The sequence below is a fragment of the Chelonoidis abingdonii genome, chromosome 9 (genome assembly GCF_003597395.2).
Source record: "Chelonoidis abingdonii isolate Lonesome George chromosome 9, CheloAbing_2.0, whole genome shotgun sequence".
Lineage (NCBI taxonomy): Eukaryota > Metazoa > Chordata > Testudines > Testudinidae > Chelonoidis > Chelonoidis abingdonii.
The window spans coordinates 12,487,462-12,511,108 of NC_133777.1; the positions used below are offsets into that span (position 1 = coordinate 12,487,462).

At 38.6% G+C, this 23,647-nt stretch overlaps 2 protein-coding genes across 10 annotated transcripts in view; one reads left to right on the forward strand and one right to left on the reverse strand.

Moving 5' to 3' along the window:
* Positions 1-23,647, forward strand: part of CHLSN (cholesin) — a 210,943-nt gene that overhangs the window by 78,287 nt on the left and 109,009 nt on the right. The gene's annotated exons all lie outside the window — the stretch shown is intronic.
* The window catches only part of GPR146 (G protein-coupled receptor 146), a 69,223-nt gene continuing 58,465 nt past the window's right edge, over positions 12,890-23,647 (reverse strand). For 3 of the 5 annotated variants that reach the window (XM_032794051.2, XM_032794053.2, XM_075069200.1), the window contains 2 exons: positions 22,501-22,604; positions 12,890-19,507 (listed from right to left, as the gene is read on the reverse strand). In XM_032794051.2, coding sequence (XP_032649942.1) covers positions 18,462-19,463 — 1,002 coding nt within the window. In that variant the 5' untranslated portion in view covers positions 19,464-19,507; positions 22,501-22,604 and the 3' untranslated portion in view covers positions 12,890-18,461. Of the gene's footprint in view, positions 19,508-22,500; positions 22,737-23,647 lie in introns of those variants that run through there. The other 2 variants (XM_032794054.2, XM_032794055.2) reach the window with 2 other exon arrangements.

Genomic DNA, 23,647 nt, shown 5'->3' on the forward strand with positions numbered 1-23,647 from the left:
GTATCAAGCTAAAAATCATACAGTCACAGACTACAAAAACCTACAGTTGTGCAGGGGAAACAGGAACTCAGTTTTAAGTTATTCAAACTGTATACGTTGCATATTTAGAAAATCAGTGGCTTCATCATGTGACTTTAAAGTTCAAATTGTCCTACGCAGTGAGATATTCCAGTAGTGTTTGCCCCAAGCATTTCTGAGTATGTGAGGCCATCCAGTGGCTTCTAATTCAGTTTTTGGATGTTTTTCTGTTCATGAAATGATCCTACTTGTATTAGCCAACCTTTGCAATTAAATTTGTAGAAGTGTAGTGGTTTAAATAATAAAACACAATGAAAAAAATCAAAGGAAAAAATACAAACAAAAATCACCTTGCTTAAAATTAACATTTAGGGTCCTTTCCTGCTTCTTGATTCATAAGATGCTGGTTTTTTTGGAAGGCCAGACAGTGTGCACATGCGTTAACTTATTCCCCAAGATCCAGTGTAATGCCCACCATGAGGGCAGGGGACTGGACTCGATGACCTTTCGAGGTCCCTTCCAGTCCTAGAATCTATGAATCTATGTGTTGGGAGGGCAGGATTTTGAGTCCTTAATGTGTTTTGTGTCTGACTCAGCATCAGTGTTCTTAGTGACAGCATTTCATAGTGCGTTTAAAAACCTCAATTATAAATGGGAAAAAATAGGATTGGCTTATTCCAGCATATACAAGCTCACTGCTTCGAATTTGTTAGTCATAGTATCTTCCTTCAAATCGGTATATCCAAGGGAAAAACATTTATTGTGGTAGTCTTCTGAAAATCTGCAGTGACTAGAGGCATAGGGATTGCGCAGGACCGAAAACTTTCACTGGCCTGTGTTTGGTCAGTACTATGCTTCTACAATGCACCTCATCTGATGCATTTCATCATGCTTTAAAGAAAATCAGCTGAAAATCAGAGCCTGGACATTTTATATAGAGAAGCTGAATAGAACAAAATTTCTGGATTTCAGAAACTAAAGTAAGCTGGAATCACAAATTGCCTGGAGAAAGTGTTTCAGCACCAATTTGCACTGTACCTGAAAGCTCTGCTCAGGACCTTTTGGCATCTAACTTTTAAACAGATCTCTGAAAATACACAACTGAGGGTAGATGGGTCAAGGTTTTAGTAATGGGCTGAAGAGTTTTTCAGTCTTTCAAATCCAGCCTAGGATGGTAGTAACTGAAAGTTACCATCCAATGGTTGTTCAGTAGCTATGTCAAATACATTGGTGGTGCACAGTGGGCATGTTTCTGCATTTTTTAAAAACTCTGCTAATTGGGTTTCCTTTTTGATAGTCTTAGCAGAGATGATTATTGGGCCAGGAAGCCTGAGTTATCATTTCACCCATTAAAATTATTCTTCCTGGTTATTACTGAAGAACATGGGTGGAGCCATGAAAAGAAAATAGAAATCTGCTGCCTTTGCTGTGTATAGAGTGACCAGAGAGCAAGTGTGAAAAATCAGGACAGAGGGTGGGTGGTAATTGGAGCCTATATAAGAAAAAGCCCCAAATATCGGTACTCTCCCTATAAAGTCGGAACATCTGGTCACCCTAGCTGTGTATCTGTTCTGAGGATAAACACTGGACTTTATTCTGCAGAGCACTCAATCTTGGTGTCTTTCACTAGCACTTATTTCACCTACATACTTAACCTGAATCAGAAATGTATAAGCAGCAGAGAATCCTGTGGCACCTTATAGACTAACAGACGTTTTGGAGCGTGAGCTTTCGTGGGTGAATACCCACTTCGTCAGACGCACCTCTGCTAGTTTTACAGTTCTAGACTAACACGGCTACCCCTCTGATACTTGACAGAAATGTATATACATTTTTATAGCATAGAATTTGGCCCAGTGGTCTTGGAGTTGGCACTCCACAAAAGGGTTTGATTCCTAGGTTCATCCTCAGATGCTTTCAAGACCTTGGAGCTCTGTGGAAAAGGCATCTAAAAATGCTTGTGTTTTACTGGTAAAGTGTACCCCGGAACAATAAACTAGTAAAGCAAAGCTTAGGGAGTGTCCAGACCCTTTATGAAGGTGTTAACCATCTTGAGTTAATTGGTGATCAATTTAAGATAAAACACTCTAGTGAAGACAAGCCCTTATACTTTGATGGCAGGAATAGGCCTCATGTTGCTCTGCAAACCCTGAGGGCTAATTAAGGAAAAGTGAAGCAGAGATCCAAGGGGAGCGCTTCCTCAACCAAAAAATTGGTTTAAAAATAGGTAAGTTGGAGGGCATGATGCGGGGTGAATGTAGCATTAAGCTCTTTAGCTTATGTGGATGATGTAAAACTGGCAGACACATTTGAATTAATTATGATACTCTTCGCTGTCTTGGAAAATTTATGTAGTCAGTTTGACTTACAATAAACGCCAAGAAGACAAAGTGGCTTGGAATCAATAAGTTTTTACTTGTTCTAGCAATGAAGTCATAGAACAAGTTAAAAACCTATGGATTCCAAGGCCAGAAAGGACCATTGTGGTCATCTAGTCTGACCTCTTGTTTAATATAGGCAATAGAACTTCCCCAAAATAATTCCTAGAGCGTATCTGAAAAACATCTAAACTTGATTTAAAAATTGTCAGTAATGGATAATCCACCACAATCCTTCGTAAATTGTTCCATTGGTTAATTACTGTTATAAATTTCCAGTCTGAATTTTTTTCAACTTCCAGCCATTGAAGTGTGATATACCTTTCTTTGTTAGATTGAAGAGCCCATTATTAAATATTTAGATACTGAAAGACTGTAAACAAGTTATCCCTTAACCTTCTGTTTGTTAGACTCAAAGAATGTGTCTACACAGCAAAGAAATATCCACAGCAGACTCAGGCTCATAGAGCTTGGGTTGGGAGGCTGTTTCATTGCTGTGTAGACTTCCAGGCTTGGACTGGCACCCAAGCTCTGGGACCCTCCCACATCACAGGGTTCTGGAGCCCAGGCTCCAGCCCGAGCCCTGAAGTCTTCACAGCAATGAAATGGTTGCATGACCTGAACCCTGGAGCTCAAGTCGGTTAGCATGGGGCAGCCATGGGTGTATAGTTGCTGTTTAGACATACCCAGTGAGCATAAACTGTTTAGCTTATCACTATAAGACATGGTTTCTAATACTTTAATCATTCTAGTGGCTCTTCTCTGAACCCTCTCCGATATATCAACATCCTTCTTAAATTGTGGGTACTGGAACCTGACACACTGTTCCACTAGTTGTCACATCAGAGCCAAATATAGAGGTAAGAGAACCTCTCTGCTCCTACTAGAGCAGTGGTTCTCAACCTATTCACCATTCTGGGCCACAGGTTAAGAACCATTCTGCCAGACACACAATGGCCTGCCAACCCCTGCACTGCCAGCATGCCCCTTCCCCTTGAAGGCTGACCCGGATCACGTGCCACACTAACCCTTTGCCCAGTGCCCCACCGACTCCCTATACCACACACATACTCCTTGCCTAGCGCCCCTCCCTCCCACAATCTTCCCACAGACACATGTGTCCAGAGCAGGGCCAGGAGTGGAGCTCTGCGGCATGAGGCTGAGTGGGGGCGGGGGGGAGACCCCAAAGAGCCAGGAGCAGGGCCAGGAGCAGAGCCCCAAGTAAAACCTGGGGGTGCTACAGCCCACCCCCACCCCCCCACACACGTAGTTTCCAGGCCTATGCTGTCCAGTGCCCTGCACAAGGCCCCCACTCTGAGCCTTTCACTGCCCAGAGACCCCACCCAAAACCTCCCCAGAGACCCACTCTCCTGCCCCCTGCTGGACCCACTGGCCCCGCTGCTGGCTGGAGTGCTCCAGTAGGGCTGCCTGATGCAGTCTCCTCCTCAGTCAACCGACCCCCTGCCAGACTGGAGCGGCAAATTTTGAATTTTTTTTAGCACACAGCTGTGCGGGCCACAGATTGAAAACCACTGTACTAGAGTTACCCCTGTTTATGTATCTCAGGAATGCATTACCTTTTTTGGCCACATCTTCACACTGGGACCTCATGTTCAGCTGATTCTCCACCATGAGCTTCAGATCTTTTTCAGTCACTGCTTCCAAGGGTAAAGTCCCCCATCCTGTAAGTATGGCCTACATTCTTTGTTCCTACTTATATACATTTACATTTAGCTGAATTAAAACACAAATTGTCTGCTTGTGTCCAGTTTACCAAGCAATCCAGATGACACTTGAATCAGTGACCTGTCCTCTTCATTACCACTCACCTAAATTTTATCAGCAATAATTTAGTTTTCTTCCCGGCCCTTGATAAAAATGTTAAATGGCATAAAACGAAAAGCTGATCCCTGCAGAATCCTGCTGGAAACACACCTGCTCAATGACGATTCTCCATTACAATTACATTTTAAGATCTATCACGTAGCTAGTTTTTAATCCATTGAATTTGTGCCATGTTAATTTTATATTCTAGTTTTTTTAATCAAAATGTGTTGTACCAAGTCAAATGCCTTACAGAAGTCTGAGTATATCATGTCAACACTATTACCTTTATCAATCAAGCTTGTTGATCCCGTCAAAAAGAGGTATGAAGTTAGTTGACAGGATCTATTTTCCATATACCCATGTTGATTTGTATTAATTACATTACCATCCTTAAATTCTTTATTAATTGAGTCCTGTATCAGCTGCTCCATTATCTTGCCTGCATGTGTATGTGTACCTAGGAAGCTTAATCTGTGCCAATGGTTCCATCAAGAATGAGGTTAAAAGGAGAAGTGCTTTAGTTGCAAGGGATGCATAGAAGTTGATGTGATTGTGGGGACTGATAACATTATATTTGGTACCAAAGTGAACATTTATCAGCATATTAACAGTATCTTAATGGCCTAGAGATGTAGTTACATTGAAAGAAACAGACATGAGAAAGCTGGAGGCAGTAGAGATGAGAGTTCATCAGAAGATGGCAGGTACAAAGTGGAATGATTTTAAGACAAATGAATAAGTTAGGAGAGTAGCATGTGAAATCAGGGTATGAGACTGACCGCAGCTGAAAGGCTTACGATGTTGGAGACACTGTAGCAGACAAACATGATAGGATGCCAAAGAAAATAATGCAAATGTAAGCACTGTTGGCAGAGCTAGAGGCCAACCACCTACTAGATGGCATGACATTGTATGCGTGGATGTGACTAGGCTATTATTAATGGAGAAATAGGTATGGACAAGAATGAATGGCAATGCTGTACTGCTCCTCATGTCTGTAAAGATGCTTTGGGATGAGAAGAAGATAGTTTTAAAAAACTCCCTCTTAAAACTTATAATCATTACAAAAATATACCCTGTATTTTGAATTACGGAATATAGTAGGTTTTATTATTAAATTGTCTTATGAGAGCAGTAATGCTTCTAATACTGTGCAGTTGATTTCAGATGATAGCAGGCACTTAAGTAGTACTTTATATTTTCAGGTGCTATGCAAATATTAACTAATTCTGATAACATTCCTGAGGGAAGAAGAAACTCTGTAATTGAGATGTTGGCGACTTCCCCGAGATCACAGAATACATCAGTGGTAGTGGTGCAATTAGTGCAATTAGATATCAGAAGATCTTGAATCACAGCTCCATGTTCATTTCCGTATACCACACTGCTTCCCATATAAATAGCTGCAATTCTTGGGTGCTGAATGTATACTTATTATGTTGCATTTCAAACAAATCTGACTTGCCCATCTGTGATAATGGTAAAGACCTTTGAACAAAGATAAATCATAATCAGTATAAATTTGCATGATGCCTTACATTTCATGAACAATTAGTCACCATAACTGTTGTATCACATTGACAATGGAAACTCAAAGAGGAGGAGATAGAAAATGTCATTCTCAGTTGTGTCTTCCCTCAAACAGTAAATCAGCTCACTATGATTCACTTTAATGATCACAGGATGCGGTCATCTGACTGTAATAAGAGAACAAACTTGATTGTTTAGTTATATATATATATGAGGGCTGATTACTTTTAACTTGCAAAAGATGTTGGCTAAGAAGCTGTATGTGTAGGATGATGCATAACTTTAGTATTATGTTGATTAAGTGAATAACTCTCTTGATACATGTAAGACAAATTGTTAGCGATAGTATTTTTGGTAGAGTGGAGGCAGGTGAGGTGGAAGTTGCAGTAGTTAGCAGTTGTCAGGTTCAGTGGTAATTATTAAAGCTCTGTGGATTGCAGGTGATTTAGAATTCTAAGTAGTGTAGAAGGCAAACAGCCAGCTGCAGATGAAATCTGACAAAAAACAAACAAAAAAACCCCATGTTCATATGGCAAAGTACATGGTGCAGATAACTTATAGTTATTATTCTAATTAAAACAGACTGCTACATTTGTTCTTTGTTTATTTTCATTTCAGACAATCATCTCCTTTATGACAGTATGCACTGATATCATCCAATCTGAGAGAAACAGATCACGTCCCTTACCTCCCTATATCCAATACAGCTCAGTACTGCTAATAAGAGTGTGACACTATCACTATCGCAGCCTGCTGTCTCTTTATTCTCATCCACTTAAGAGCGGATGCAATGGGGCATAGTCAGTAAAAGCTAGCAGAGAGATGGAAAGTTCTGGCTTGTTCACCTGTCCTCTAGTCTTTTGTGGCCTATAGCTGTAACTGTTAATTTGCTGAGCAAAGTATGGCCTAACACTCAGCTTGATGACATGTCTTTGTTTATCTTCCTGCTTACACCAAGCAGGAATCATCAAGTGGAGAGATGACCAAGGCAGGCAGCAGGGTTATGGATATGGTTAGAGTTGGATTGGCTAGCTTGAAATTGGTGGTTGTTATTAAGTGGCTAACTCTGGTCCAGAATACATGAGAAATATGAGCTCCTCGTCCCCTTCCCCTAGGCTGCTTTGCCTGTTACTGCTGTTGATTTAACATACCATATATTCCTGCTCTTTTGAGGCATCAGTGTAATTAAGAATCACTGTGCCTGTGTACCACAATAGCTTTAAAGTTTCCCATGACAACTGCCTAGGATGACCACCTTTTCAAAAGGCAAAAGTGGGACAGGTGCAGGAGCCCCACCCCTGCCTCTCCTCTTTCTCTAAGGCCCTGGTTCTGCTACTTCTCTTCCACCTGAGGTCCTGCCCCCCTGGCCAGGTGAGAAGCTGGAGTCAGGCTGTGGTAAGAGCTGCCTAGGGAGCTTGGGCCACTGTGGGGAGCCCCGCACCCTCCACTTACCTTGGGCCAGGGAGTGGGATGCCTGAGAGCAGCCTCTGGCCCATGTCTCCACCCCCTGGGGCATGCCTCCCAGGGCAGGTGTAGGGTCTGGGGCTCCCTGGGTGGCTCTTACCATGTCCCAGCTCTGGCTTCCAGCCTTGGCAGGGGATGGGGCCTTGGAGGGAAGAGGAAGAGCAGGGGTGGGGCCTTGTGGTGGTGGGGAGGCTAAGGTCCATCTCCCCATCCCACCCCCCCTCCAGGAAGAGGCTGATGCTGCCTGTGAGCCTTAGGCAGACATGGAGCAGTACTTCAGAGAATCCGTGACAAATGCTGTCCCAGAGTCATTCAGGTAAGGACCAGGACTTAAACTCTGTATTTTGGGACTGTCCTGCCCAGTTCAGGATAGGTGGTCACCCTACTACTGCTATATGCTTAATAATATCCTGTGGTTGGGACAGGAACAAGTGCTATGTTCTTGGCTGAAGAGAAGACTGGAGATACTTGACGAACTTGTTTTTAACAGGTGATTAAGGATATATTTTGCTTTTTCAATTATTTATTTATTTTTTTGCTTCTCAGGCTGCTATTTAATCAGCAAGAGGAAGAAAGATAAAACTACTACAGTAATAGATTAAGAGGGGGTTAATATGTATGCGTTGACTATATGCCAAGAGATTGCCATGCTTGTGCTTTCTGTTGACTGCTGTATCTGATTGACTAATGGAGAATTGTTGTTCAGAGGAATCATTCACTGACCATGTTTAGGCAATCCTGTCTCAGCAAGTGTTTGCTATCCAACTCCTTCAGGTATTAAAGAACATATTACTACACCTCGGCCTGCGATACGCACAGTTTGTGCACTGATTTAACTACATTAGTTTATAAATTGGTCTAGTTAAATCCAAGCAGACCCCATGTGCGGACATGATTTTGGATTGCGTGCCCTATATAGATTTAATATAAATCTGTAAAAATATTATTTAAGCTAAATTGATTTTTGATGATCTGAAACAGATTTAAGAGTTTCTGTGCCAGGGAGGTTTCACTGATTTAACTATACCGGTGCACACACAGGAATTGTTATTCTGGAACAGAAACCTCAGGGTTGATCTAGCCAAGCATTCTGTCACCAGCAGTGCCCAGCACCAGATGCTTCAGAGGAAGGTGCAAGAAACCCCTGAATTTTTTGGATTCCTGTATATTAATTTATATCTCCTGCTGAATAGTAAGTCAGGTTAAATAGTTTGCTGTTACTCATTCAAGTTCTTTCCATGAAATCTATCTGTTTCAGGTTTGTTTTTTTACGGGAGGGTTGACCCTTATTCATCTCATCCTTGCAACAGCAATGTGTGTGCCCTCATGCCTAAAATACTTGATTTTCATTTCCTCCCAGGAGAGCTTATAGCAGTGCTCCTTATTTTGTGCTGAAATGTTGGCTCACATGGTTTTGAGCAACTATAATCAAATGATGCCTTCTCTGTGTTTTTTGCATTGACTGGGTTTTTAAAGCCCACAGTGATGTGGGCCCTGGCTGTATGCAAGTCCTCTTTCTTGTGTTTCTTTCTGATTGGTTTCTGTGCTCAGACACCACCTGCCTTTTGGGGATTCAGTGGTACTGTAGTATTTTAATCAGCAATTATTCTTTGACTGTGATGGCCCCTAATGTACGGAATTCACTCTCATAGAATATCAATCTATCTATCCTTTTCTTCTTTAAAAAAAAAACAACCTTAAATCTTTTTTTTTCCAAATGGTGCGTTTTAACATGATTGCTGTTGGCCTTGTATTTATTACCTTCTTCTCTCAGACCTCGTTTAGTACATTTATCTTCTGTTGCAGATGCCCTTTCTTTGCTTAATGACTTGAACTAATAGTGCATTTTATTATTTTAATATATCACAGAGGACCTTAAGTTCCCACAGTGGGTGGGAAGTGGAGGATTTACTTTAGAAACATAGGAGTACTAATTCCTCTCTTTCTGTTTTGACCTGCAGAACATTTTATTCATGCTGCTATAGTAATGTACAGGCAAGTCTTAACATACACGGGGGTTCCGTTCTGCGGTTATTGCATAAAGTGAAAACAATGTATACTGAAAATTATATCACTAAGCCCTTTAAATCCCACCCGCAGCTCCAGCAGCAGGGCTCGGGTGGCATTTAAAGGGCTCCTCCAGGCTCCCGCCGCCGTGGGGAGCCCAGAGAAGCCCTTTAAATGCCGCTAGAGCTGTGGGCAGGATTTAAATGGCTCTGCTGGGCTTCCCATCGCAGTGGGGAGCCCACTGAAGACCTTTAAATGCTGGCCCTGGCTCCGCCGCGGCAGGGAGCCCGGTGGAGCCATTTAAATGCTGGCCCTGGCCCCACTGCCAGAGCTGCGGGCAGGATTTAAAGGGCTCCACCGGGCTTCCCGCCCGGAGGAGCCCTTTAAATCCTGCCCACAGCTTTGGCAGCCCGGCTGGGGCTGGCATTTAAAGGGCCCAGAGCTCCACGGTGGCTGGAGTCTCGGGCCCTTTAGTTCACCCCAGGGGCTACCAGCCACCTCTGCAGCTGGGAGCCCCCTGGGTGATTTAAAGGCAGGTGCCCCAGGACCTTTAAATCTTGAGGCCACGCCCCCTCCACTTGAGGCCACGCCCCCCAGACTCCGGCCCTTCAGCATAAAGCTGAAATCACGCATGTTAAATACGTTTAAGTTGTGACAGACCTGTATCTGGTTATTTCCAAATGCCCATGTGACCCGTTTAGGAGAGGTCTTTCAAGGCTTGAATCTTCTACACCAATCATGTTGACGGATGTGGTTACAGCAGAGTTGTTCCCCAACATAATTAAATGCTATGTGGTCTTGTAGTTGAGATGTAACTTTATTTCCACAGTCTGGCTTTGTCCAAGGCTGTAGCACAGTTTTTGGACAACCATGGTTTCCAACAACTGATTTCCTTTATTCCCTTATTACAAATGAGCCTCTACTGTAGGTTGCCAACCCTCTAGGATTGTCCTAGAGTCTCCAGAAATTCAAGATTAATCTTTAATTAAAGATTGTCATGTGATGAAAGCTCCAGGAATACGTCCAACCAAAATTGGCAATCCTATTCTAGTGTGCAGAACCATTTATATGTCTAATCTAGATTTAGTGAGAATCTAGTGTAGACTATTTTAACAGTTTACTTTAATAAAATATAATTTAAAAATAAAAGTAACTGCTACAGTGAACTGTAGGAATATTCAGCAGGTGACCACAAGGTGGAGTTTCTAAAGAGTTTTCAATCAAGACCTTGACATTTCTTTAGCTCTAATTCTAAAATTAATTTGAATATTTTTTAAAAAACATTTCATATTAATACTGAAACAAAACTTGTGTTTAAAAAAAAAAAGGGCTCATTCTCTGTAACTCTCGCCAACTAATTTCAAAATGCAACAGATTGTACCAGCTTCAAGATTAGTTTAAACTGGGTGAAATTGTCAAACCTGGATACCTAAAATAAGACGTCTAAATTTGTGTTTAAATAACTAAATAAACTGGGGCCTGGTTTTCCGAGGTGAAGCACCCCAGTGCGTTCTGTTGACTTCATTGGGATTTATGGGTATTCGGCACCTCTGAAAATGAGGCCACTTCTGTTTGGGTGGTTAATATGTATTTGGAAGCCTGATTTTAGCCATCCAGATTTGAACATTTTAGCCATGTGTTAAACAAAGTTGTTCCAGTATTGAACTTTGCAGGTTTCAACTTTGCACTTTGCTCCCTGTAAACCTCCCTACTCTTTTCTCCCACCAGGACTCCATATTGGCACTGATTCCCCCGCCCCCACTGCTGTTTTTTAATCTCCTGTGTAATAAGCCCTCAGATGCTTTAAAAGCCAGGCTGAACTGATTCACTTTACTCTTGTCAGTGTTTGGTTACAGTTTCAAAGTACTCTTAATGGTAAACATTATTTTAAGTATATTTTTGTTTTTTAAAACTACAAATCTTCTTATGAGAAACTAGTACATTCAAAATCAGTCTCTGGGTGTGACATGCAATAATGTGGGAACTGCACCTGCTAGGGTTAAAGTTGTTAATACATATTATCTCCAAAATTTTGAGCATTCTTGTTGATGTAATTAAAGATGTGGTACTCAAACCCAGAGAAAAGTATAAGGGAAATATTATTGCTTCTGTTGTACGAAATATGTAAATGAAGAAAATAAACAAGAAAAGTGGTTCTATTTCCAGTTTTTATGAGGACATTACAAATAATGAAACATTAAAAATAAAAAAGGGAAAATGCCTTTTTTAGCCCATTTTTCTATATATGGAAAAATAACATTTTGAATACGTTGAAATGCTTTGATTGGTGGACAATGGAAAAATTAAAAATAATAAGTTATAATACATGAGCTATTTCAGTCTTAAATTAATGTGCTACATGGCAATCTAATATTGCAGTTGTTTGACATAAATTTGATTGCTTTTATTCATAGATGAACCTGGCATTGTATAGTGAAAGTAGCAATAATTTGCACTTATTTAATTTTTGCAAAGCTTTTAACTTTACAGCACATATTTGAGGCATGTGTTTTACTCACTTTTCAGCTGCATATATTGAGGCAAAAGTGATTAGCTGAATTCTAGTCTCAGTCCTACTATTAATTCCTGAGAAGCCAAGACCCTAATTGTGCTCTCCCTTTCACTGTTGTCAATATTATTTAATTCCAATAAAGTCAGTGGCATCACTCAGGATTTGTACTGGTATGAGAGCAGTATTTGGCTCCACACCTAGTCACTGTACTACTGTCACTCTTTCTTAGTAAACATACATAGTACAACCCCATTTAACTGAGTCTTGTTTTTTTTAAAAAGCTTAATTATTTCCCCCAGGATTTTCAAATATAGTCACCTGGCGTATTTTCACTGCACTCTGAAACAAACAACTCCCATGATTTTGTCCTCCCACCTCAGAATACTAGTAACTCTCACCTGAAGTCTATGAGAGTTAACATCCAGCAAGCAAATAGGATCTTGGAACTGTGCACCCAGAAGGGCTGATTTGGAACTCTCATACAGCAGTTTTATACCGGCGTAATTCAGAAGACTTCAGTGGACTCGCTACTGATTTACACTAGTGTAAATGAGATCAGGTCCAGAGTTCAGCCAGTTAAACTAATTTATAAACAACAGGCTGTCTTCATTAACATGAAACCTTTTCAACAAAAAGGGTTGTAGTGTATAAAGCAAAATGATGAACACTGATTGTCTTTTTGTTGTGTACCAGTGGAAATGGAAAGTTCAATAGATAAACACAGGATGGATCATCTGAAACAGCCTTTAATATATTGCTCAGTGAATTTGTTCTTGAGTGCTGGCTCTCTTATTTAGACTAGTAGAGCAGTGGTTCTCAACTAGGGGTACACGTATCCCTGGGGGTATGCGGAGGTCTTCCAGGGAGTCCACCAATTCAACTAGATATTTGCCTAATTTTACAACCAGCTACATAAAAAGCACTAACGAAGTCAGTACAAACTAAAATTTCATACAATGACTTCTTTATACTTGTCTATGTATTATACACTGAAATGTAAATACAATATTTATATTCCAGTCAATTTATTTTATAATTATATGGTAAAAATGAGTTTGGTTCTCAAATGGAAAGTATGGAAGCTAGTGATTTCATCAATTAGCCAACACAAATCAGTCTGAAAACCAGTGGTAGTAATAATATAAGCAGATGCAGAGGTGAACAATTTTGTTAGTTTATTGATTTGACATAATTGGCTCTTCTGAAAGCAGAGAGGCTATAAACCATAAATCAACTCAAAAATACTAAACTCTGGGAGAAAATAATACTGTTAATAATGGCACTTTTCTTGTGCTGACTTTCTAATGTACAGCGTATGCAAATAGAAATTTATACAGTACACTTTAATCATTGAAAGAGGTTTACATTTAAATGGTGATAGACGTATCATTTTTTTGAAATAATTTAATAAATTCTTTGCAAATTTTTTTACATCAGCAGGCTACTTATATCTGCATATATACAGTACTTTACCAATATTAATTCAAATGCAAAACAGATTGGCTTATATTTACAAAGCAATCAGAAACCTTCAGGCATTGAAATGGAAAGGCCCCACTTTTGATTTACTGGTGTTTGCTATGTTTTGAGAAGTTGTCATATCAAGGATTTGTTCATAAAACTCCTTATATTTTCACTATCCCATATTTAATTTTCCCTCAAGGACAGTTTCTAATGTACGTGCTCATATATTTTTATATGTGTATAACCACTACAAAGTTGTTGCTCATTTGGATATTTACTTCAATGTTTATTTTTTAAAAATCACTACTGATCTAATATTCAAGGAGAGTGCATGCAAATTCAGTTGCATGTCATAGTGTCTATTGAGCAGCCAAAAGATCATGCTCGCTATTGAAAATAACAACCCAGTCTAATCCAGAAACAAAAATGAGGGGGGGTGGGGAGGGGAATCAGTTGATGATCTCCTCATATTTAAAATATTTGAGGATATGTGCAAAAATACTTAACTTCAGGTGCACACACATACACAAACTAGGACTTTAAAACAGTCTTCAGATTTGTAGAGTATGTTGAAGAAAACTGATTAGATCTTCCCCCTCCCCTCATAAAAACATCATCTTCCATTGTACTGGACAGCACTGAATTACAATGACAAATCATTCCAATAAAACTAAAATGTCATAAAAAGACAACAAAACAGAAGCTAGTGAAGCTAAAACACAGTGAATGGTACCACGGATAAAGTGTGAGGCCCCACATGAAAGAGTAGAAGAGCAAAATGAAACATGAAAATAAAATTTTCTAGTAAATTAAAAGTGGCAAGAAATTATAATCTGAAGGGAGGTTATAAAAGACCAATAGTGTGAAGCAGGGAATTTCATGTAAGTGGAAAAGGACAAAGAAATTAACGTGGCATTTTATACTTTGCAAATGAAGAGGCTGCATGTTTGTGAAAATTACTGGTAAGATTATGTGTAGGGTGACCAGATAGCAACTGTGAAAAAACGAGACAGGGGTTGGGGGATAATAGGCACCTATATAAGAGAAAGTTCCAAAAAACGGGACTGTCCCTATAAAAATGGGACATCTGGTCACCCTAATTATGTGAGCAAGGAAAGCAAATAGTGAGAGTTAAAATTGACAATGTCGCTAACTCTCTAAGACAGGTATAACATTCTAGAGGTGTGTTTTAAAGAGGCAATCAATCTGGCGTGACTCTAGAGTCACACCAGGTAAAGCCAGTTTCCTTCTTTCTAGAAATTCAGCTTCCCTGGATGCTGGACTGCACTTCAGTAACAACTTTTACAGGACAGAAATGCTGGGTTTAATGTTTCCCTTCAAGAAATGGATTTCCTTTTGTTAAGAAGAGGAGAGTTTATTCTGCTAGATGGATATAAGAGAAGTTTTATTATCTGTTTACTTGTGGGTGGGAATTAAAGAAGGCTATCCTGCAATTGTTACAAGTACTCAGAGTAGACAAGGAAACAGATGATTTCTAAAAATGCCCATACAGAGCCAGGTTAAAGCACAGGCACTATAGGCCCTCGCAAACTGAGTGCAACTGGTGCTGTGAAGTCTGCAGACTGCCTGAAACAACAGCTCTGAGAGGTACGAGGTGCTCCGTTCATTTCAATGTGATGTTAACTCCAAAACCTATTGTTCTGGGGAGACCTACCACCAGAAGCAGAAAGTGCAGTGGATCTGGTGTACACATCCACCTACTCACCCAAGCTGAAACATCTCAGATGCTAGGTTAAGTACTAGTGCCCACTGTTTTAATAAAAAAAAAAAAGAGAGAACATCTGCTGCCACCCTTACTACCTTTGAGAGGGGGTGTGTGCATGTCTGTTGCCTCTCCTGTCTCTGGGAAGCAAGGGAGGCTCCCCTGCCACAACTACTCCAACTAGGGATGGGACCCTAGGGGTAGAGCCACCAAGAATCTTGTGTCCTGCCACACCTTGTCCCCCAAATTGCCTCCATCTTTTTCTGTGCCCATAACGCTGTGCCGTTGCTTAAAAGAGATCTACAGTAAATTTAATGGAATAAAGTTTAATGACTTTAGAAATGCTGCAAAGAAAGTTAGCAGTTTCTCAGGCAACTAGTCTGGACTCTTTAGGACAAGTAGCACTTGATTGAACAGAGCCAGCAAGCTCTTGGGAAAGAGCGTCTCGTATTGAATTAAGCCTGAGCTGTGAGAGGATGCAGTTGCTATGGCAAAAAGAAAGATGCATTTGTGTCCCTATGACAGTGTTTTCAGAGAAATTATTTGAGAGAGTTCCACTTCAGAAATAAGTTTCAAGAAGATGAGATAGTGGAGCATGATGAAATTTGGCAACATAGCAAAACTTATTTAGTGGAGGAGATAAATGCTTATTAATTGGCGCTTTCCATCCTAAAAAGAAGTTGCTAATGAGGTAGTGCAGAGCTCACTTTTAAATCTCTCTACTCTTTCATAATTTACATTTAAAATAAAGGCAAGATTTTTGATGCTGTGACACTGAGAGGTTCCATAATACTGGAAAACATAAAGGAAGATACTGAACATGTGCAAAATTTAACGGCTGTCTGATATGCTGGTCAGAAAAGAGATTTGAGAGATTACTGTTACAGTATTCTGTTTATTACAGTAGATAATATTTAGTGAGATTCAGGGCACATGATATATGAAGAGCATGAATGATCATATGGCTTGAAGGGGTGTATTGGCTCAAAATTAGGTGAAATGTAAATCAGACACAGTAACAGGGAAAGATCAGACTCATTTCCATCAGCTGGTAGGAGGGAGATATTTGTGAGCTAACCAACACCGAACCTATGAAAGGGATCAATATGATTGAGTTGAATAGTCCTTCAAATGGTTTAATATACAGGGAATTAAGAGTAAAATTATTTTGAGCAAAGTTTTAATTAAAATAAGCAATTATTAAAAATATAGAACAAGATACCAAAAAGAACATGTTCATGGGAGAGCTGAATAAATTACTACCCAGAGAGGAGAAGTAGAGACAGGTGTGTGGAGAATTGAGTGGAATAGTACTGAAGGGGAGGAGGGAAAAGAAGTGGTAAATAGATTGTGAGCTCACTCTTCCTGGTTCATATAGTTTGTAATCTGTACAGAAACAGACAAAAAATGGGAGACAGAGAGTATGGTGAAATGGTACTATTAATAACTAAAAGGGTTTCAAAGTTATTTTTTCTCCTTATTTCTTCTGCAGCAGAATCTGCTAACCTGCACCTTGGTAAACTGTAAATAGACAAGCATCTGATGAAGTGGGTATTCACCCATGAAAGCTTATGCTCCAATACGTCTGTTAGTCTGTAAGGTGCCACAGGACTCTTTGTTGCTTTTTGTAAATACACACTAATGTGGAATTTTAATTTTGCAATTTAGCAGAATTCTATTGGTTTAGAAGTTACTGTGTTGAGACAGGGCCAGTGTAGATGCCATGTTCCCCACAAGCCAGTAGAAGAGTACCAGTTCATCTTCTGGCTTCTCTGCTGTCTGTGCCCAAAGGGAGGGCAATAGTTAACTATTGGATCAGATGCTTTCCTCGAATGTTTCCCAGCCTCCAAAGCTCTCTAATTTGCACTCCCCTGTTTGTGTAGATCAATGAGGTTCCACTGTTTCAGTTTGCATTATCTCTGTTTTTCAAATACTCTCTCAACTGTAAAATTTGGCAATCTGCACTGAATTTCTTCATCACCATTGTAAATTAAAAAAATTCAATTGATACAGTGCATTCTGGAGTCACGCTGCAAGGAGTTCCACGAAATATTAAGCAAATAAACGTGCTGGTTTGAATTCATAAATACCCATTTTAAATATTACTCCTATTATGGATTATTTTCCTTATTTCTTTTATGTATAACTTGGCTGATTCTATATTAAATAAAATACAAATTATTCTTGCTTATGTAAACAAAGCAATTTCAACTGGTTAAATTTAGAAGCTAAAAATGTATGTTTAATAATACTAGAAACTATAGAATTTTTCTTTTCATTCTGCATCATTTTACATTTCCTGTCACTTCAAGTGCTTGAATTTTGGTACTTAAAAAGTAAGACAGTGATAACTAAACCTATCTTAAGAGAGACTACTTACAGTCTGACACATTTTAAAGGAAGCAACACATTGTTCTGTTCAAGGAAAATAGTAACTTATAAGCCTTACAAAGGGCTCCAGGTTCTTGCCCACTTTGAAACAATACCTACATTGAAAGCTTCCCTCCTCCTGCAGGTTTAACAATGTCCCATGATTAAAGAGACTTCAGTTTATTACTGTCACAAGCATATCCCTTAAAAATGAAAAATGTTCATTAGAAACATATTTATTTGTTTAAAATAATTCATTCTAGTTACATGAACTTTTATGGACCATAACACTTAGCCAAACATTCTTCAACCATGTACATTTTACTTTCACTCTAACTTCATGAACCATTGTATCCTTCGTTTTAATATGCAGAGCAAATGTCTCTTCATTCCCTTAAAATAGTTAATAAATATTTCTGAATCACTGAAATGTTTTTATGATACACAGAGAGCAATGAAGACTTAAATGTATGTTTGTTAATTGTTACATCTAGGAAAATTTGATTTGTCAAAGATATTAAAATGTAGCTAAGTCTGCATAAGAATATCCTCTCTTAGAATTGCATTTTAGGTTCTTCTTCCCTTCTTTGGGGAAGGAAGAGGAAGCAAATTAACTAAATACTAAAGTAACCCATAATTAACACTTCACTATTAAAACTTATATAGTTGAACAGTCTGATCTTTAACAGAGATCATCTTCATTGAAAAGATGCTGTCTTCACCACCACCAAGAATACCTCTACTTTTAAAATTAAAACAATTGTGTTCCTTTATATGGAGAGTAAAATACTACTTTTTCCTGTATAAGATAACAAAGTGCTGTGTATTCAATCAAGGCTTCATTTAACCCCTTAGTGATTTCTTCAGACAAGATTATTAGAACTGTGAAGACAAAGCTTATGCTTTTTAACTGACTCAGTGCATTGAAAATACTGGAAAACACAGGTATTATAACATGTAGACAGACGCTTAAGAGATTTTTTGCACCCATTTTTACTATCTGTAGGTTTAAACTGTAAATCATTTAGTTATAATGGAAGCTCTTTTCAAGCCTCCTTGCTAGGTGCTCCCATATAAATGATCTTTAAGAATCAACAAAATATTGTCACATACTGAGTACAGTATACAAAGTACTGCAGTAATTGAGCACCATGAGATTCTTTCATACCTACGTCATAACTTGCTGTACTACTGTGCGTTCATGAGAACATCCTTGATTTCCACAGTGTATTCTTTTAAGCAGCTGTCGTAATTTGTGGGGAAAGTTTTTGTTAATATATCGGTAGAGTAGAGGCATTACAAAACTACTTGAGAAAGCCAACAATTTTGATAAATCCTTCATAAAACGTAATATTCGGATGTAATTCTCATCTGTAAGTTTTCCTTGCACATTAATAAATGTGTTTACCAAAAGAGTTACATAGTAGGGTGTCCATAATGTAAACTGTGTACAGACTGTAGCAATCAAAAGCCTGTGCACTGAAGGATCTAATCTTCCAGTGTCTTGGTCCAGTGGTGTAGCCTCATGACGTATTCGCAAAATTAACACAAATGCATACAGTACAGCAAGAGCTGGTACGACATACCCGATAAAAACCATAATGGCATCTGCTGCTTCTTTGTTTTGCATCTTGGAACATTCAATTATTTTAGTGGATACATGATTGCAGATGTAGAATAAGAGAGATGAAAAACTTGTAAGCATAGCTCCTCCCCAGATGAACCCACAGACGTGTTTTGTGTTGTACACGCTTGACATATAAGTTCTTGGTAAAGCACGTTCAATGTAGTAGTCCAGGCTGAGCAATGTAGTAGAGTACATGATAACTAAAGATGAAACATTGAATAAAATGAGTAATGTAATATAAACTTCATTGTTAATATTCCAGATGACCCATTTTGTATTGGCAGGTCCTAGAAGGTACATTGGTGCCATCGCACTGATGATGAGGTCAGCAATTGCAATATTGACAAAGTAAACATCCGGCATTGTCATAGTTGCTTTGTTACAGAGATTAACTAGGACAAGCAGGGCATTGTAACAAAGGCCAACTGGAAAACAGATGATGAGGTAGAGTAGGGAAAAGATGAAAAGAACCAAATGGAAGTCATGGCAGAGATGCTGGTTCTCGCTGTTCTTGGTACTATTGAAAGCTTCACAGTGCCACATAGTGATCTTAACTTTTCTATCTTCTCTTCTGGTTACCAGCTTTTCTGAAGGGAGAGAAATAGCAAAAGTAAATAAATTGTTCATGTTCTAAATTCTAAATAAAATAGATTCGAGCATGAAGAAAACATCTCAGACACCACACGTGATCATTTTATGTGCTATAAATGGCTAAAATGCCTGGGCTCTTCTTAGTCTAGAAGAACATTATTTATGGCCCAAAATTATGTTTGAAGAATTTTAGTACATGTGCTGAATTCTTAATAATAATACAATGAAATAATGACTAGTTTGTTATAGGGCACACAACAGACGTTAATACACAAGCTATACTTCTCAGAAATAAGCTCCAACAGATATATAGTACAATGCATTTGACTATTATTACGCAGCACCCTTAATAAACAAACACAGTACAGAGGGAACCAGAAATAAGCTGGACAAAAATGGAAGTTTTAAGATGAATTTTAAAAAGTAGAAGTAACATAGAGAATGGACTGTAGTATTTTGTATGGTGGAGTCAGCATAAATAAGAGAATGATTTCCCCATCAGAAAATGGTAAGGAAACAGCCATGAGGCCAAGATAGATCAGAATGGGAGGTGGGAACAGGTGGCTATTAGGCCAGTGGTAAGATATCCCGCAACTTGAAAAACATCTCTGAGATGCATGTGTCAAGTATCTACTTTTCCTAACTCAGAGAGAATATACATAGAAGATCCTTATAATTTTCAGCATCAAGAAAATACTGAAGACAGCACTTCAAATAAAATCAAGAAATGTGTACATTGACACTAAATACACATTGTAATGTTATGAGAGCCGGGTATCAGGACAGTCTCATTTCATTCCAGAACGGTAAGAATTATTCACCCTTCGTCTTCCTGAATTGCTTGAATTCTTTAAAAGGAACCCTGATCTTTAAACTCTTTAAAAACCCCGTACGCAAGAGTTTGTCCAGCTACTCCATACTTAATAAACATAAGAATAACTTTTCTACTAAAACCAGTTTTAATCTAAAACAAACTGAAACAGAAGCTGTGAGTTTGCGAAAGTATGGAAATAATCTCCCTCTAACATTGTAAAAATGAAAATATCCATGGCTGTGGTATCAGCACTGGTATTCCCACAGTAATATATTGTACCATCAGTTTTTAAGCAGAACTCCCCATTGAAGTAAATGGGGAGGTCTGTTTAAAGATTGCTGACATCTGTCCTCTCAGTGTTGATCTGTCCGGGAGTGATCTTATATGTCAAACGCACAGAGGAATAGTTAGATACTCAGCATTAGTTTAAATTCTTTGTTTTTAATGTATTAGGGAGAGAGTATGAACACACATAAGCACAGGTTCTAAAAAGAAATTAAAGAAAGACAAGATTAATCAAATGTGTAATAAAGATTTCACAATTGAAATGAATGTCACTAGACAGCATGTTTAACTGAATGAACTGCCTTGGATTGAATTACACAATATGAGTTTTGTAAATACAATGGGGCCACATTTGGCTCTCAGCTTCACAGGTGTAATTCAGTTGAAGTGTCAAAGGAGTTGTACAGAATTTGACTCTGAGTCTATAAGGTTTAATCCCCATACCTATTGCTGCTGGTTAGTGGGTGTGTTTGTATTTTCAATTACCTGTATCCATCACGCTCCTGCAGCAAGAATCAATCCAAAAATAAAATCTTTTGAATTGGGAAAATGAATCTCTTAACTCACCTATAGGAACGGACTTTTCTCAGAAAAACTTTTTTTCCCCAGCTGAAGAACAAAGTAAACATTTAATAATTGTTTAATCCTAGTTTTCTTCATCATTGTTTTAAAGTAGTCTTATTTTCCTAGTTGATTGTATTTTTTCCTTTAGTGTGTTCATAAGCTACAACATTACAATGGTACACAGTATCTTAGTTTTGTTTAAGTTGTCTCTTAAAGCTTGATATTATCCTTGCAAATCTAAAGCAGTCTAGTTTCTTGTACAGGAACTGTACACTATTTTAAATATGTTGAAAATATTGCTAGTGACAGCAACCACAAGTTAACTCATTACATTTTCAGTGAGTAGGTTCAGCTAATTTTACAGACTGACAGCTAGACACTGCAAATGGATCCACCCAAGTCTACCCCCGCACCCAGGTGGAGCCCCACTGACTACAGTGGAGCTATGTATAGACGCGGGTTTCCCAGGGAAATCCATTTTGTAGTGCCTAACTCGAAGTGGCTAATAGTCATTACCCCAGACTAAATTACCTCAGACACAAAATACTTCCCTTTCTATTGTCTCATAGTGAAAAGAATGCCATTTGTATCTGTGCATTTAATGTTTGGTTCTGCAAATGTTTAAAGATTAACACCATTATGCTTATATCATTTAAATTAAGTTAAATTTAATGCCATACTTATAGGAACTGTAGGCGATTTTTTTTTGGTCCAGTAATTTTCTTGTGAAATTACAGAACTCTCATTAGAAATGAACATAAGTGAAGTGATTCTAAACTCCATAACAAACATACTTTCTGGGGAAATATATAGTTAAAAGGTGTCTAAAATACTAGAGAAACTGCTTTTTTGAAATAAAAGCACCTGGTTTTTAAGCATGTTTATTATTCACGTGAGAAACTACTGTACTTATTGGATATACAACTATATAGCGTCCAATCCTCCATTCCTTATTCAGCCGAACCACCTGATCATTTCAAAAGGAGTTTTGCCTGAGTAAAGACTGTAGGATTGGGTCTTTAGGATGCTTGAAATTGAGTTGTCTCGCTTGATAAATCTGAAGCAGTTATTGTTCAGTTTTAGATCAAGTTTCATGCGTAAATAAATGCTGTCGTCCTCCCCACATAGTATTTTGACTGTCTTCCCCAAATGCCCTCCTCTCCAGCTTCCCTTTTTTACACTAGTATTCTATTTAAATTTGTTACCCAGTTCTGATTTTATAAATCAACTCCTTGCCCACTACTCCTAAATTTCTGCTTGTCTTTCACTTTCTCGTGGCCCCAACTTTATTTCATTAGCTTGTTGTAAGTCCTTTTAAATTCTTACCTTCAGTTCATGTTGCACACTCCTTTTTACTTCAAGGTCCAAACACAGTTGGTAAGTAACATTTCAGAGGAAGGAAGTAGACTGAAAAGGGCTGTCTTGTTTCTCTGTGAAAACATTGTGATCTCCTATCAGCAGAACACATATAGCATGGTATTTTCTGTGCGTGTGTGTGCTGCACTTGTTTTTCCTCTAGTAAATTACTCACAAAGTTTCTGCTTCACTTGGCAAACTACTGTGGCTCCTCCCTTTCTCTGTTTACAGCCATTTTCAAGAAATGAGAAGCTCTGCTCAAAGGGAAGTGGACTGTAGGATTAAACTGCTAAATGTTAAGAGTTTCAGGTTTACTACTAAAGCATATAGGCTCCTGGAGCACTCTGGTTTGTTTGGTGTTCAGACAGTTGCATTTGCGTTTTTTCTCCCCGACTTCTTTTTCATTAAATGGAAGATTTAACTTGCTTGGCAGCAATTGTTCAAGGATGTATGCAGTGTTTGACTTTGGAAACTATAACTGAGAAATTCAGTTTAAGGTTTTATTTTTGTTGGAGATGCATCCTAGATAGTAGAGCATATCTAAATACAGATTACAAGATACTGAAGTGTCCCTACTGCTTACATAAGAACTAGTGTGTATTATGAGTTGTTAAAAACAAATTCAGAAAATTTACTTTGTGTAGAGATTGAAAATATAAAAGGCATTGTAGTGAATTGTTAATGTATATTCGTGAATATATAACTGCATGTTGCAATGGGTTTTGTACAGGCATTTATATTCTAATTTAAAAAATCAGGAAATGGAAAAATTCATGTTCTCAAAGCACTTTTAATTCACTTCCCAGGTGTGTGTGAACAGACAAGATGGGTGAGGTAAAATTTTGCTGGCTCCCCTTCTGTTGTTAAGAGAAACAAGCTTGTGTATGGATGGATATAGACAGACACAGATTTTCCTTAAAACTGAGCATTTCCGAGAGCTTGAACTATGCTGGCTGAACTATGGTTTGGCAATTTATTTTGTACTTTTCATTTTTACTCTAGCTGTTCTTTTGTTTGTATAGAAGCTGTTCAGACTATAAAAATAGTTTTCCCAGATGAAGCAAAATAGAAGGATTTATTGGAAAAAAGAAGCTATTACCTGATTTTCAATGTACGT